Source organism: Odocoileus virginianus, chromosome 13, assembly GCF_023699985.2.
Source record: "Odocoileus virginianus isolate 20LAN1187 ecotype Illinois chromosome 13, Ovbor_1.2, whole genome shotgun sequence".
NCBI classification, from domain to species: domain Eukaryota; kingdom Metazoa; phylum Chordata; class Mammalia; order Artiodactyla; family Cervidae; genus Odocoileus; species Odocoileus virginianus.
In genome coordinates this window covers 18,123,346-18,139,502 of record NC_069686.1, presented here as the reverse complement: position 1 = coordinate 18,139,502, position 16,157 = coordinate 18,123,346, and the positions used below count along the sequence as shown (strand labels likewise).

Below are 16,157 nucleotides of genomic sequence, written 5' to 3'. Positions count from 1 at the left end.
CATATTTCTTTTTTTATTTCCGTGGAATATTTGTTGCTGTTTTAGCAGTCTTAGCTATAAATAACTTCAAGGACAACAGTGTTGGATGTCAAGTAGAACCTTTATTTCAGACAAGTATTTATGCCAGTATACTCTAGACTGTGTGCTTTATTTTGAGCATTAAAGAAAGTGATCTGTTTTCCAGTACCTGCATAACAATTGGCCTGCATCCTCTTGAGAAATGTTTAATAAACACTGGAGCTTTATCATCCAGAGGCTGTTGCCAAATGCTGTTAATTAAGCAAAAAAAAAAAAAAAAAAAGGTTTTTTTTTTTTACAGGTTTGTGAAACAGATCCACTCTTCTCCTTGTAATGGCATCTTAGGTTGAAATCCAGGAAGTAATGGTGTATGGTGTCCATATCCATGATTTCCTGAGTTGGAGAAAAAGTGTGGAACGCATCTGGGGAAAAGGAGGCTCTTTACCAGCTTGTTTCCTGTAAGCTCAATTGGAAGACCTTGTCTGTGCAAATAGATTTCAAAATAGAGCCTGCCCTTTGACTGTCTCCATAATTACATGGCTTGCTCTGTATTTTATTTGGCAGCCAGAGCAGTTAACCCCTGGAAGGAAGGGGCTGATGGTATGGCCAGCTTAGCTCTCCAGACATGTCCATGGGAATGAATAAAGCACTGTTTGGAGAAGCCCATGGCTAAAAACACACCAGAACTCAGCTGAAACTTTTAAAAAAAAAGTTTAATAATGTTTGTTATGATTGGGTTAAAAACGTACATTGTCCTTATTGTGTAGATTGTAGAGAGGTATTAATTGTTTTTTAAAAAAGTTATGAGTTGGGGGGAGTTCCTTGTTGCTTTGATGTAATCAACATCTGTCAACAGAATGAATTTGCTTTTGTTTAGTTCCAAGGGCCCTTGTCCTTTAGCTTTGCCCCAATCAGTATCTGCTTCAGCCTGGGGCATTCCCCTGGCTGTTTGGATTCCCGCTCCCCGCCCCCTCCACCAGCTTCTTCTTCAACAGATGCACAGGTTATTTCTTGTGAAATGTGAGCTTCTCTCCTCTGTAGTCTCCTTGAAATGGGAAGAAACTTTCAATCTTTCTCATTTACTTTTGAAACATGTACCTCTTAGTACTGGATTATAAAAATCAATGGGAGCTACAGCGAGTGAGGCAAACTATTTAATTTTCCTTTCACGACATTTGTGCAAGTTATCAAATCTATCAAGCGGACAATCAGTGTTTTAGGTCAGGAAATATGCATGGCTGCATTCCCTGTGCTATGAGAGCCTGCACTTCTTCCCTGGGTAATTGGTTGGCGTTCATGAAGTGCGATCTTTCTGTGGTTCTAAATCAGCACCTTGAAAATGTCTTTCTGTGGGACAGTCGCTCCTGAGCCTACTGTAGGAACCAGTATTTCTAAACAGTTCAAAATATCTCAGATTGCTGTCACAAAGTTGTTTTTTTTTTAACATGAATATATTATTTTAGGAAATAATTTGATTTAAGATTAAAATCATCAATAAGTGTAAGAGCCATATTTGAAAATGAATTAGTGAAGCATTGTTGTTTTCTCTCTTAGTAATCATAAATCATTTAAATCTGGCAGGCATCCCTCCCTCCATCCAAAATAATTGCCTCCATTTGTAAAATCAATTAGATGTTGATACGCTATAAATAATAGTTTTGTTACTAGACTTTGGCATTTGCTCATCATTATGAACAAATACGTTCAGCAAGACATTTTACAGGGTGTCTTTTAAATTGCATATTATCTCTGGTTGACATTGTTGGCTAATGTAAAGTTACACAGGCCACTTTATTATGTTGTTTTCTGCCCAGATACTTGAAGCCTCTGAAATATACCATAACTTTGAATTGATGGCACTGTGCAGGGTAAAAGTGCTTCCGTGGAAATGTACAATGAAACAGAGGTATTGGTAGCCCACACTTGAGTACAGATGTACTTTGTTTAAGATAATAAGCATTTTAAATGTCTCTTTGAAAGTTCATTCAGAACCTCCCTTAAAAATACTTGTTGACCAAAAGAAAACTTGCATTTCCAAGGGTAAAATCGGTTTAATTAAGGGTCATTAGTAGAGGTGCACATAAAAACCCAGGGCTCAGTGGGTGAAATGGAAGCATTTCATTATGTGGTATAGAATGCATGCGCAGATAACAATTAAAATGGACCCTGAGTAAGAGGCCAATGAATATAGGGCATGTAGTGTGCAGCAATATTAGTTATTTTGAATGCATTCCTCCCCCATCATACTTGAATTCAGCAGTCTCACCTTTCAGACTTAATTGGTAAAGGGAAATAAAATGCAGCTTTTAGAAATTGATGTTATTACTGAACATGAAAATATTTAAAACCATAATGTAGATTTACATTGCAAATGCAAATTTAGGATATGAAAAATGTGCCACAGGATCCAAAGGACATACAGCAATTTCAAGAGACGTTCAGCTTAAACTAGGAGCTGATAGAGTTTTTATGACACTGAAAATAAATTCTTATTATTACCTGTGATAACTAAATATTCTAGTATTCATAACAAATAACGTATAGATTTACTGCCTAAGGAAACTATATAGAGTTTCTGTTCCATAATTGACAGTGACAACACTCACTATGATCAAGTGTTTTAAGATCAAATTAGTCCAAAGCAGCTCCTTGCTGATCAGGGCTGTCTTCTAAGGTTTCTGATGATTTCCTACTGGTGTGTCCTAAACTTCAGATTAGTCAACATGCCCCTTCTCTCCTGAAAATAACTTTTAACAAAAGAGGATTTGCCGTGTGTCTTGGGTGAATGATGGTTCCCAGTAGATCAAGCGGCCAGTCCTGCGGCTGATGGAAACCTGCCTGGTGTCCCTGCCTCTGATGATTGACATCCATGCATCAAATTGACTGTAACACTGACAGTAGCAAGTTGGAAACTAGATATAGTTTTAAAAAGTTCTTCTTACAACTGTATCTGTTCTTCTTGTATTGTTCTTACAATATTGTATTATTCTTATATTGTTCTTCTTATAACTGTATTAGCTGTTCTTCTATTTAATTATCTTTTAAAATTGACATATAGCTAATGTGTCTCATATGTATTCATTTTGGATGTACAAAGCAGTGCTTTTACAAAGAAAGGAAATATATAGGAAATTCAACAAACCTTTTCTAGAATAATCTCTAATAGATAATGTAGTTTGTGACCCTGAATGTAATTGGGATAGATTTAAATTTTGCTCACTCTGCATTTAGAAAATTTGCTATTTGCTGTTTATTTATTTTTTAAAAAATTTTTATTTATTTATTTATGACTGTGCTGTATCTTTGTTGCCGCGTGGGCTTTTGTCTAGATGTGGCGAGTGGGGGTTACTCTCTAGTTGTGGTGGCTTCCCCTGCTTCCGAGCACAGGCTCTGGGGCAAGCAGGCTTCAGTAGTTGTGGCCCATGGGCTTAGTCACTCCCCGGCATGTAGGATCTTCCTGGATCAGGGATTAAACCTGTGTCTCCTGCATTGGCAGGTGGATTCTTTACCGCTGAGTCACCAGGGAAGCCCAATTGTTATTTATTAATTACACTATGATAAGCAAAGTTAAGGATCCCCCCCCCCACATTTTTATGCCACATTTAATTGGAGAGCCATTATCTTCTAAAGGCACATATTGAGGTAAGACCATTTCTTCATTTCACCTGTAAAAACACTAAATTGTTATTTTTTTCTGGTTTGTAATGAATAGTTAGTGGAATAAACACAGTATGGTACCTTATTATCCTGTTACTTTGTGACAACATTTATAGGGTATCTTTTATCAAATTGAAAGAAAATATTTTGCTTCCAATAAAAAATATCTTATGAAAGTAGAGTTGCCGAGTACTTTGCAAAACCACAATTGTCAACAGATTGGATATATTCAGGCTATGTTCCCAATGTTTAAGTCATTTGTGTGTGTGTGGGGGGGGGTGCCTGCCTCTTTTTTGGCAACGAGCTCATTATTTAGCAGAACAGGTATGTTGGCAACGCTGTTCATTTTAGAAATGAATGTCTCGAAAGCCTCATTCAGATACCCTAGTAGAGGCCTGATGACTTCATGCCTTGAGTTTAAGGACATAGGAAAGATTCCCCCTGTAATGACTGTCTCCTTGAACTTGATAATATTGATAAAGGTTCTCTCTCTTTCGTGTTATCAGCTGCATTGAAAAAAAACCTTCATGAGTCATAAAGTTGATCAGATTCCACATCATCCCACGGCCGGGGTTGTAGCATGACAGAAGTCAGAAGCCGCTGAATGAAGGCACAACTGTCAGGGCTGAAAGAGACCTCAAAGATTATGAAGCTCAGCTCCCTCCCGTTAGTGTCTTCTGCACATGCGTGCTCAGTGCTCAGTCATGTTCGCCTTTTTGCGACCGCATGGACTACAGCCCCCTCCCCGCCCCAGTCTCCTCTATCTATGGGATTTCCCAAGCAAGCGCACTGGAGTGGGTTGCCATTTCTTTCTCCAGAGGATCTTATCCACCCAGAGATCAAACTGCGTCTCTGACGTCTCCTGCATGGGCAGGCAGATTCTTTACCGATGAGCAATCTGGGAAGCTCGTCTTCTGTAGCAGTGGCTAGTGTCTGTGAAGTGCTTGGCGCAGAGCTTGGCACCAGTAGGATCTCAGCCGTGTCCACTGTGGTTATTGCTCAGGGTCACACACTTAGTTCCTGGCAGGTCCAGGAGCAGAATCTCTAGCTCCAATGCTGTGTCACTTGGGCCGATTTTTCATCAAGAATATCACCATCTGATATAATTGAATGTATTTGTTGGCTTGCTTCTTGCCTATGTCTCACCACGGAATGTGAGCACCCAGAGAGGGACTTTGTCACTTAGTTTACCGCATGTCTAAAGCATGGCATGTAGGAGGAGCTCAGTAGTGAAAGTCACATAGTCGTGTCTGACCCTTTGCGACCCCCATGGAACTCTCCAGGCCAGAATACTGGAGTGGGAAGCCTTTCCCTTCTCCAGGGGATTTTCCCAACCCAGGGATGGAAGCCAGGTCTCCCGCACTTTAGGTGGATTCTTTACCAGCTGAGCCACCGGGGAAGCCCAGGAGGAGCTCAGTAAGTAATTGTCAAAAAAAGAATAAACACATTTTGAGGCCCAAGGTAAACATGTTCAGTGTTGAGAGGGGAAAGGAAGAGACAGAAACTTTTATGGAGCACCTCCTTTTTTTTTTTCGGCCACACAATATGGCTTGTGGGATCTCAGTCCCCCCACCAGAGGTTGAACCCAGGCCACAGCAGTGAAAGCCTGGAATTCTAATTACTAGGTCACCAGGGAATTCCACCATAGAGCGCCTACTTTTTAAAGATGGTTTGAGGATAATGTTATTTCTGCCAATTCTCACAACAGCCTTGTGGTGAGGAAAGCACTACTGTTCCCATTTAGTGGTGAGGAAAGTGGGGCTCAGAAGTTTTGGTAACTCAGGATCTGTCTCACCTCAAAGCTAGTATTATTCTCACTACTGCAATGCCTCCCAGTTAGATCAATTCTAAAACTTTTCATGAAAAATACATTCTTTCTGAATGTTGGCTGGTCTCATGATGTTTATTTTTTTCATGATTAAAAAAAAAATTTCTTTGAAATTGAATCCCTGAAAAAACACACTTTCTAGCCAAGCATGCCAGCTAGTAGAGCCCGTGCACACTGTTGAAAGGCAGCTTGGAGCAGCAGACCCAGCCCTGGATTGGGACTTCAGGACTCTTGCTGGGGCCACCAGAGGTGTGTCTTGGTTCCTCTTCCATGAAGTAGTGACATCAACAGCTGTCCCAGTCCCTAACAGCACTGGCAAGGGCTCATGTGTGTGGAGCACCCAGAACTCTGCTTAATCATAGAAACTGGCTATGAAGTGTTAACCACTATCACTGTTACTACTTTTATTAGTCTTATTGTCATTATTAGTCATCATAATACGTGCTTTTCTCAGAAGGGAAACATTTGGGAGCTTGACTTTGGTCCTACCTAGGGATGCAGTTCGGAGAAGGCAATGGCACCCCACTCCAGTACTCTTGCCTGGAAAATCCCAAGGACGGAGGAGCCTGGTGGGCTGCAGTCCATGGGGTTGCGGAGAGTCGGACACGACTGAGCGACTTCACTTTCACTTTTCACTGTAATGCACTGGAGAAGGAAATGGCAACCCACTCCAGTGTTCTTGCCTGGAGAATCCCAGGGACGGGGGAGCCTGGTGGGCTGCCGTCTATGGGGTCACACAGAGTCGGACACGACTGAAGCGACAGCAGCAGCAGCAGCAGTAGCAGCAGGTATGCAGTTAGGGAGCTCAGAATCATGGATTGATTCCACCTGAGCCTTTCCTTGGTGATATCTGGGATCCAAATTTTCCATTCTGTATCCACAGACTAGAGAGCCTCATGATGAAAGTAAAAGAGGAGAGTGAAAAAGATGGCTTAAAACTCAGCATTCAGAAAACAAAGATCATGGCATCTGGTCCCATCACTTCATGGCAAACAGATGGGGAACAATGGAAACAGTGACAGACTTTGTTTTCTTAGGCTCCAGAATCACTGCAGATGATGACTGCAGCCATGAAATTAAGATGCTTGCTCCTTGGAAGAAAAGCTATGACCAACCTAGACAGCATATTAAAAAGCAGAGACATTACTTTGCTGGCAAAGATCAGTATAGTCAAACTATGGTTTTTTCAGTAGTCATGTATGGATGTGAGAGTTGGACCATAAAGAAGACTGAGTGCTGAAGAACTGATGCTTTTGAACTGTGGTGTTGAAGAAGACTATTGAGAGTCCCTTGGACTGCAAGGAGATCTAACCAGTCCATCCTAAAGATCAGTCCTGGGTATTCATTAGAAGAACTGATGCTGAAGCTGCAATACTTTGGCCACCTGATGGGAAGAGCTGACTCACTGGAAAAGACCCTGATGCTGGGATAGATTGAAGACAGGAAGAGAAGTGGATGACAGAGGATGAGATGGTTGGATGGCATCACCAACTCAATGGACATGAGTTTGAGCAAGTTCTGGGAGACGGCAAAGGACAGGGAAGCCTTGCATGCTGCAGTCCATGGGGTCGCAAAAGTTGGACATGATTGAGCAACTGAACAACAATGACAACAATTGACAGACTGTCCAGCCAAACCTCTGTCAGTCACCTCCCTGCAGCATGTATCTGGTCAGCAAAGGGAGTTTGGCTTGAGAAAGAGAACAGATTAGGCCAACCCATCACCACTTTTGGAAAAAAAAATAGTAACTTTTAATAGCTTTCGGATGACTTTTACATTTTCAGAGTGTTTCCTTGTGTGTTGTTAGCTCATGTTTCTAACGCGTGGAAGAAGGATATACTTTATGATGGCAAATTGACCTGTGTCCCCTCAGCTTTGAATGCTATGGGGAGTTACTTACCTTTGTGTACCTCTGTACTGTGGAGCGGAGTGACAACAGGTCACAACTTACATGGCTCTCATGAAGGTTAATGAGCTAACATATGTAAAGGGCCTAGTGCAGTAGTTGATACATAATAAGTTCTCAGTGAAAAAGCTATGAAAAACCTAGACAGCATATTAAAAAGCAGAGACATCACTTTGCTGACAAAGGTCCGTCTAGTCAAAGCTACGGTTTTTCCAGTAGTCATGTATGAATGTAAGAGTTGGACCATAAAGAAAGCTGAGCACTGAAGAATTGATGCTTTTGAACTGTGATGTTGGAGAAGACTCTTGAGAGTCCCTTGAACAGCAAGGAGATCCAACCAGTCCATCCTAAAGGAAATCAACCCTGAATATTCTTTGGAAGGACTAATAGTGAAGCTAAAGCTCCAATACTTTGGCCACCTGATGTGAAGAGCATTGGAGGGGACCGCAATGCTGGGAATGATTGAAGGCAGAAGGATATGAGGGTGACAGAGGGTGAGATGGTTGGATGGCATCACTGACTTGATGGATATGAATTTGAGCAAGCTGGGAACAGTGAAGGACAGGGAAGCCTGGCATGCTGTGGTTCATGGGGTCACAAACAGTCATCTCAGACACCACTTAGCAACTGAACAACAACCATAAGTTTTCAGTACTGGAAGCTATAGTGAAGCCCATAGTTTTCTTTCTCATTTTGCTTTTTTAAGTATTCTTGAAGGAACTACTGTTTTTTGAGCATCTACTCAATGTAAGGCACTTGCACATACTTTATCCCAATTAATTCTCACTTGAGACTGAAAACAAGATTCTTGCTCAGGCCCACACAGCTGAGAAGTAGTAGAGCTGAGACAAAGTCCAGGCTTCTGATTTCTAGCTATCACTTTTACTAGGAAACTACCCTGCCCCCTCTTAGACCAGTTAATACCCCTGGGGATGGTGGTGGTGTCTTTAGGGAAATATTGTACTTTACAAACTTTAGGGACTATGTATCTGCCTCTATCAAACAAAGGTGATATTCCTGGCAGTGTTTTGTCTGGTATTTGGAATTGTTTAAAATAATACCTGACATAGCTCTGCAGGTTTTATTCAACAATATTATATTCAAATTTCTGGAAGAACATAATTGAGTGAAACTTATGACCCTGACAGGCTTCCTTGGTGGCTCAGATGGTAAAACATCTTCCTGCAATACAGGAGACCTGGGTTCAGTCCCTGGGTGGGGAAGAGACCCTAGAGAAGGAAATGGCTGCACACTCCAGTAATCTTCCCTAGAGAACTCCATGGACAGAGGAGCCTGGTGGGCTGCAGTTCAAGGGGTCACAAAAGAGTCAGACATCACTGAGTGACTAACTTTCTACTATGACACTGAATCAATGACCGTTGGAGTCTGTTTGCATCTATGCCTTTTTCCAATTCACTTAGAGATCTTGAGTTTTGGGGCCAATACTCACCTGCAATTTGTGTTTCTATTACTCTAGGCCAGTAATTCTGAAACTTTAGTGTGCATGAGAATCACCCTGGGTGAGGGTTTGTTAAACATAGATCCCTGAATTCATGCCACAGTTTGGGTCAGTAAATTGAGGAGGGGCCCAAGAATTTGCATCTTTTCCCCATGTGATACTCAGATGCTGGTCTGGGCATCACATTTTGAGAACGAGTTCTCTAGATCAGGAGTTGACAAACTTCTCTAAGGGGCAGGTAGTAAATATGTTAGGCCTTGTGAGCCACATGTTCTCTGACACAGCTATTCAACTTTGCTACTGTTGTTCAAAAGCAGCCATGACTAATTATAAGTGAATGAGTATAACTATGTTGCAATAACTCTTTATTTATGGATTTATGGGCACTGAAGTTTGAATTTTGCATAATTTCATGTTATAAAATGGGATTTTTCTTATGATTTTTTTCAACCATTCATAAACATAAAAATCATTTTCAAGTTGCTGGCTCTATGAAAACAGGAAGCAGGCTGGATTTGCCCTTTGGGTTGTAGTTTGCCAGTCCCTGACATGCAATTGTGGCATGTAAGGGAGATTTAAACTACTGTTTTAATTATAAAAATAATGCAAGCGAATGTTCCTAAAAGTCTATTAGTTTAGAGAAAATAGAATGAATCAGGAAGTCTTCCTTCCCACCCCAGCCCCAATCAGATGCCCCAGAAATAACTACTATTGATGAACATCAATCTTCAGAAATTTTATAGGCATATACAAACTTATATAAATGCATAAGCTCTTTTTACCTTAATGAGTTTTTCATAAGTACTGCTCAGCATTTCCTAGCAATATATTGTGACTTCTTCCTATATCAATATGCAGAGATGATTTAGCTTTTTCTCTTTAATACCTCTCTACTTTTCTGTCTTCTGTTGTGTAGATTTACCATAATGTATTTAACCAGTCCCCTATGGATGGACATTTGGATTTTTGCTCATTTTTTTCTACCACAAACAGTGCTGCAGTTCATCATCACACTTCCATCACTGCATACGGTAGAGTCCTAGGAGATGAGCCGACAAGTCAAAGGATATGTGCATTTAAAATTTTGATAGATATTTCTGAATTCCAATTGTGGGTACTTTTGGAGCCTACATTCATTTTCTTTCAGGGTTGCACCCTACATTTTTACTATTTAGTCTTTATCTGACTTGAGCTTTCATTACAATGAATTTCAGTATAATGCCTCGCTGCACATGAATTTAACACAGAGTAGTAATCCTATCGAGGGCAAAAAAGTGCAGCTGGCAATTTGTCCAGGATTTGTGAAAGGAAAACGACATTAAAGAATATAAAGCCACCCAAACGGTGCCCTGAATCTAGGGTCATCCTGGACATGTCTGCGTTTAAGGTACCATAGCACAAATTGCTCTTTTTATAGACGTGGTGTTTCGCAGATGTTTCTATATGTTTGTTTCCCACTAGGGTAGAGTTTTCCATTGTCAAACATTTACGTAAACATAGCATTAGCTAATAAATATGCTGTACTACTATTGTAGTAGAGCTCAGAATATCACTGCTTTCCTTTCTGTTTGGAGCTTTTTCTTTTTTGAACCAATAAAGGATTATTATAATGATTTAATAGACAACGACACAACTGAAAATGTAGCACTAAGTAGGTTTTTGGTTTTTTTGTTTTTTTTTTTTTTACTTAACATATGTCTATTTCTGCTCCCAGGTTGTCATAGGATTTTCTCGTCACCACTCAATCATATCTACTTACACAAGCAGTCAAGCCGTCAACAAAGAAGAAATTTCTTTTTCCGGAGACAAAGAGAGATTTCCCACAGTATAGTTTTCCCGGCTGCAGTTTCTCCAGCTCATCCAGTCCCTAAGGTACTGCACTGCCTATTATCTGTTGCTTTTTCCAGCCAAGAAAAAGGTTAACTGCAGAAGCGATGGGGTGTTTTTGCACCTTTGATTTCTGAGCCGTCTGAATTATAATCTTTAAACTTGGTCTGTGATATAAAACTGTGATTTGGGAAGTGTTAACATCCTGCAGTTCTATAATATTCACTTTTTAAAAATAAGGCACTGGGCTTCTAACTGCTTAATTCTTTTAGAATTTAAATTTCTATCATGAAATTTTCCATATTAAATTTCTACCATGAAGATAAGATTCTATGTATGTAGTTTCTTAACTTAAAAAAAATTTTTTTAACGACAGTTGGAATCATTTAAGAAAGATTCCTTGAAACCAATACACTAGGCATTTTTTTCCTAAAGCTTGCTTTTACATTTTCTGTGTTACCATTAATGCTGTCTTTCAGTTGTCCTTTAGAGTAAATTAGATAAAACATCTTGTCTCAAAGCATTCTTGATTTTTTTCAGAGAGTATAATTCTGTGAAAGACAATCTATCCATTTTTCCAAATGCAATGATGTAAAGGAGGTGTGGGGATCATTTAGGAAGAGTGAGAATAGCTGAAAGAAAGAAAGATTTGCCTTGAAAATCACCTGCTTTCCCTCTTTCTATGACTTTTTTTGCGGGGCAGTAAATCCACATTAAGTATATCATATTCCCTGAAGTTGAGTGGCCCATTTTTGTGACAGGAGATGACAAGACAGGCCACCAGAGCCCAGAGTTTGTCTCTGGTGTTTCCTTCATTGAAAACAAAAAAGAATTCTCCAGAGAGGTAAATGTATTGTTTTAGAATTTCAGTGACAAGCCAACAGCCCTTCTGCCTGTGGTTGTAACCTGGCCAGATTGCATAGCTGGGAGGAGGCGGGGCGGTGGAGACAGGAGCGCTTTGTGGGCACCGGCACCGAAGCCATAGGAGGGAAGATGCTCAATCTACACTTGGCTACGGCAGCCCAAACCGTGGTGTTACCTGTGTCAGAAAGGCCCATCTGAACTCAGGAATAAGTTAAGGTCCTTAAATCCTGTGTGATGCCTTTCACAAAGCACGGAGCCCTAACCTTTGCCCTTCCACAGTTGCTGTGATGTTCATTGAATAGTGTTATCACCCTCAGCTTCCTGTCCCCAAAGTCTGTGTAGCCTTACTGGGTGCTGTTCAACAAAACTCATGTAGCAGTTGCCATAAATAGTTGGTAAAGAGCTATGCAAAACCTGGGTCTGAAAGGAGCTCTGTGTGTGAGACAGTATTTATTTTCTGAATATTCCCCATGAATTTCAGTTAGTAGGGGAGAAGGTTCTCCAAGGGTGGTCAGAGTTGAACATTTTGAGTTTCAGAGGAGGGAGGAGTTTGTTTTTGACAAATTATGAAAGTGTTCAAAGTATTTTTTATGTACTTGGGGGAAAAGAAAGGAAAAGGCAAAAGAGCTGTTTTGTTTTGTCCTCTAGTTCCTTCTTAGTTTGGGTACAGTTGCAACATGTAGGGGAAGTGTGTATTTGATAGACATCCATGAACTTGACAGTCTGCCTTTTACATACATTCATTGGGAGAGGGTGTTGTGGGCTACCCTTTGCATAAATTTTATCTTTGTGTCGAGGAGATGAAAGCACTCTTAATTAACCATTTGACGGTTGGGGAACTTGGTGCTATTTGTCATCAATGGCCATTCTAACAGGGTTGGAGGAGGAAGAAAAGAAAACTTCTGTTTGTTTTGACCAGAAGTCTCCTTCAGTCCAGTGTGACTCAGAGCACCAGTAAGGTTAACAGACCATCCAGAGGCAGCACTAACAGGCCACGTTAAGTTCAAAAGGGCAGGGGAAGGAACCGGGGGCAGCCTGGAGGGTCTGTTGTGCTGGCTTCGGAGGTCGGTGCTCCGGCAGGAAGGGCAGAGCTCCATGAAGCAGGAGGCTGTGTGCGAAAAAATGATCCCATTGTCGTGCGCTGGGTTCTGATCTTCGTTTTCAATCCTTTTTCCTCAAGCACATAAAGAAGCCAGACTATGTGACGACAGGAATTGTACCCGACTGGGGAGACAGCATAGAAGTTAAGAATGAAGATCAGATTCAAGGGCTTCGCCAGGCTTGTCAGCTGGCCCGACATGTCCTCCTCTTGGCCGGGAAGAGTTTAAAGGTGGCGTCTCATGAAGCCTTGCAAGACATGCCTAAAGGGCAGCAAACCTTCCCCCCCTTTCCCTGTTTCCTTTAGCTCTTCTTTTGTATACATCTAATTTGTTAAAAATTAAGTAAAACCTTGGGATAGGGGACAGGAATTGTATATTTTCTGTTTATTCAAAAGATAATTTAAAATCCAAATTCACTGTTAAGGAGCAGAATTCAGAAGATAGCTTGGGCTCAGTCAGCCTATCCAAGTTGCTGCATGACAGACAGCTTTGACTTCTGCCCTCTTACTCCTGCCTGTAATTTCTGCTTTTATTCCCCACATTATTTCTTGTGCCTGAAGAGTTGCTTTGCCTCATACTTTGTCTCCTATTTTCTTGCATTGGTTCTGCAAAGAAAGATCAGACCAGACACACCAAGCTGTAGGTAATTCAGCAATGTAATTGTATGCAACTATCTTACTATAAGATTTAGGTCTTTCAGAATAATCTGAAACTGAATCTGAATCCTGCTATATAAGGATCATAAAAGAAAATACTGGCCTATAGTTTCCAAAAGGTGGGCAGCATTTAGGAAATGAGACTCAAATATGAAACACTTAGTGTAACATCTGTGTGATAGACTTATTATAGGAACACAACTAACCATAATGTGAATATGAAATAACATAAAGAAAACAGTTGAAGGAATGTTAATTTTCAATAAAAGATCTTGTTTTAGACTTTTACTTATGATATATGAGTTCGTGGAGACAGTCTTTATGTGCCCACAAAACTTGATTTTAGTTTTCTTTTAGTTTGGGAGCAATTGGATATCTTCTAGTAAGGGAAAAATATTTTTAAAAACACATTGATTTGTTTTGGTATGAAAGAAATCAAGATTAGTGAACCAGAATCCCTACAAAATGTATCAAACTAACTTTTTCAGATGATGATCCATAACTTCCATGCCATCACTGCAAAACCTATGTAATGTTTTGCTGGGATAAAAAGTCATGGGTTGACCTACTTTTCAAGCTTTGTCACCTCAACTGAAGATCCTTTTTTTTAGTATATGTGTTGCCGAAGCGAGCACTCAACTGAAGATCCTTTTGAGAATTTATATGCTTTGATCAGCCGAGGCCACTAACCATTGAGGAAGAGGAAGGAATTGCCTTAGAACGTGTATTTTAAATCTTCAGGCTAAAAAGGAATCCTGTCGTTTAATGATTCACAAGTGATTGAAAGGATCTTAGAGTTTAAAATGGCCATTTCCTAATAGCCCATAACACCACCATATACCCAAACAATTGTCAGAAAGGCACAGTTTAGGATTTTGGTGTTAATCATAATTAATTAAAATGTTGTATCACAAGTTTATCACAGTAAATTTGTACAACCTCTTCTGGAAGGGTTGTAGGCATAGTCAATAAATATAGGACTGTCACTTCACAATTTCTTTATTTAATATTTCAGGTTGACATGACAACTGAAGAGATAGATGCTCTTGTTCATCAGGAAATAATCAGTCATGATGCCTACCCCTCACCTCTAGGCTATGGAGGTTTTCCAAAATCTGTTTGTACCTCTGTAAACAACGTGCTTTGTCATGGTATTCCTGACAGGTATTCATTGCTTAATAACATATTCTTCCTCTGGAAACTGAAACATGAAACTAAGATCTATAATGTATGTTGAAAGACACTATAGTTTAATTGAAACCTGCCTGCAGACTTTTGAAACCGATTATGGCAAAGCAACAATTCTGAAGTATTTTGTTTCTAAATGGACATAATACCACCATTTAATGTTTGTTAAAGCAATATGTAATCTGAAAAAGTGGTTGTACATTAAATATTTCTTTTACCATCTCAAATTTTTAACCATCTACTATTGTTTTCACTCTTTGCAAAATTAAGGTAATAATAAGTATATTTTGTTGAGAGTACATAGATTTTTAAAGTGATGATACATGTTCATATTATGTATTTCTAGTAAAAATGATATGACTAATATAAGTTAAAGATTAGATACAGTTATTCCACTCAATCCTTCTCCACTCTGAATTATCATCACTATTCATTGGGCTTCTGATGGTAGTCATTAGGTATTTATTTTTATATTCCTTTTATTGGGATCTATCATCATTTTTTTTTCTGTTTATGTTTCAGTCGACCTCTTCAGGATGGAGATATTATCAACATTGATGTCACGGTGAGTAAATCATATAAAAAACAGTCTTTGATCAACTTCAGAATTGCTGGTAGCAACAGGAAGAAGAGTGGATTGAAAACGTGAAATGCGCCGATGGAAGTGCTGTTTACTTCCAGACCCAGACGCAAGCAGCTGGTTTCCTTTTTTGTCTTTAACGCTGTGTTTATTCCAAGTAAACCCAGGCCTGACTTGAATTTAGGGCTGGAATCAGATGCACTGAGATCAATGTTGGCCTAAGTGAAATGTCAACCCAATCCTGCTATGTGTCATGTTTTTGAGAAGGTGTAATTGTTATTGATCCACTGTGTAGTTAATGCAGAGCCCTACAGCACTGGGCAGCTGCTGAAGCTAGATATATATGAGATGAGCTAAGGCGAAGAAAGCCAGCATTTTTCCTTCACTCTGCCAAGATTGATCTTCCTCTTCCTGCTGATTTTGAGTGGGGCCTGTCATTATCTTACTCTGTCATTAGGGGCTACATTGGCCTGTGTGTGTCAGTCTATTTGGACAGAAACTCTTTTGCTAGCAGTGTTCCTTAGATTTATTAAAATCCCTGAAGGTAACGTTGTGTTCCATTTCTGGTATAGACAGCCTTGAACTCGAAGCATACACGCAGAGTGCTTTTCTCTCTTGAACTTAAGTTTTCACCAAATGGTTAACAGCCTTTCTTTCAAATAACAGCCCCAGGTAATTTAACACAGGAACTTCACACTGTACAAGCTCTAACCTTTTCTCATTTTCTTAGCCTTTCATAGTTCTCAGACTTAGATTACTTGTGCTTTGGCAGTTCGTTTTACTAAAAAATTATGTAATGGTACCTTAGGATAATGGAGATTGTAAATAAATTCTATATATCTGATGATTAATAAGTATATTTTGAATAAATAAATAAATATAAAGTAAATATCTGTTGAGAACTAGTTGAGACAGACAGCATTTCTATTAGTGAGAAAATATTCTTAGTAATAGTGATTTCATGTCCAGGTCATGAAACTTGGATGTGAGTGGGAATGTGGTAGAGGTTGGAATGCAGTAGTTTAGTTCAGTCTGTTTTTAGTTGTTTAAATTAGTTCAGCCTTTCCTCTTCAT

At 39.8% G+C, this 16,157-nt stretch overlaps 1 protein-coding gene across 2 annotated transcripts in view; it reads left to right on the top strand.

The window, feature by feature from the left end:
- METAP1D (methionyl aminopeptidase type 1D, mitochondrial) overlaps window positions 1–16,157 on the top strand; it is a 70,251-nt gene that overhangs the window by 41,969 nt on the left and 12,125 nt on the right. For both annotated transcript variants that reach the window (XM_070476023.1, XM_020896347.2), the window contains exons 2-5: window positions 10,583–10,740; window positions 12,740–12,889; window positions 14,331–14,479; window positions 15,026–15,068. In XM_070476023.1, coding sequence (XP_070332124.1) covers window positions 10,583–10,740; window positions 12,740–12,889; window positions 14,331–14,479; window positions 15,026–15,068 — 500 coding nt within the window. The remainder of the gene's footprint in view (window positions 1–10,582; window positions 10,741–12,739; window positions 12,890–14,330; window positions 14,480–15,025; window positions 15,069–16,157) is intronic.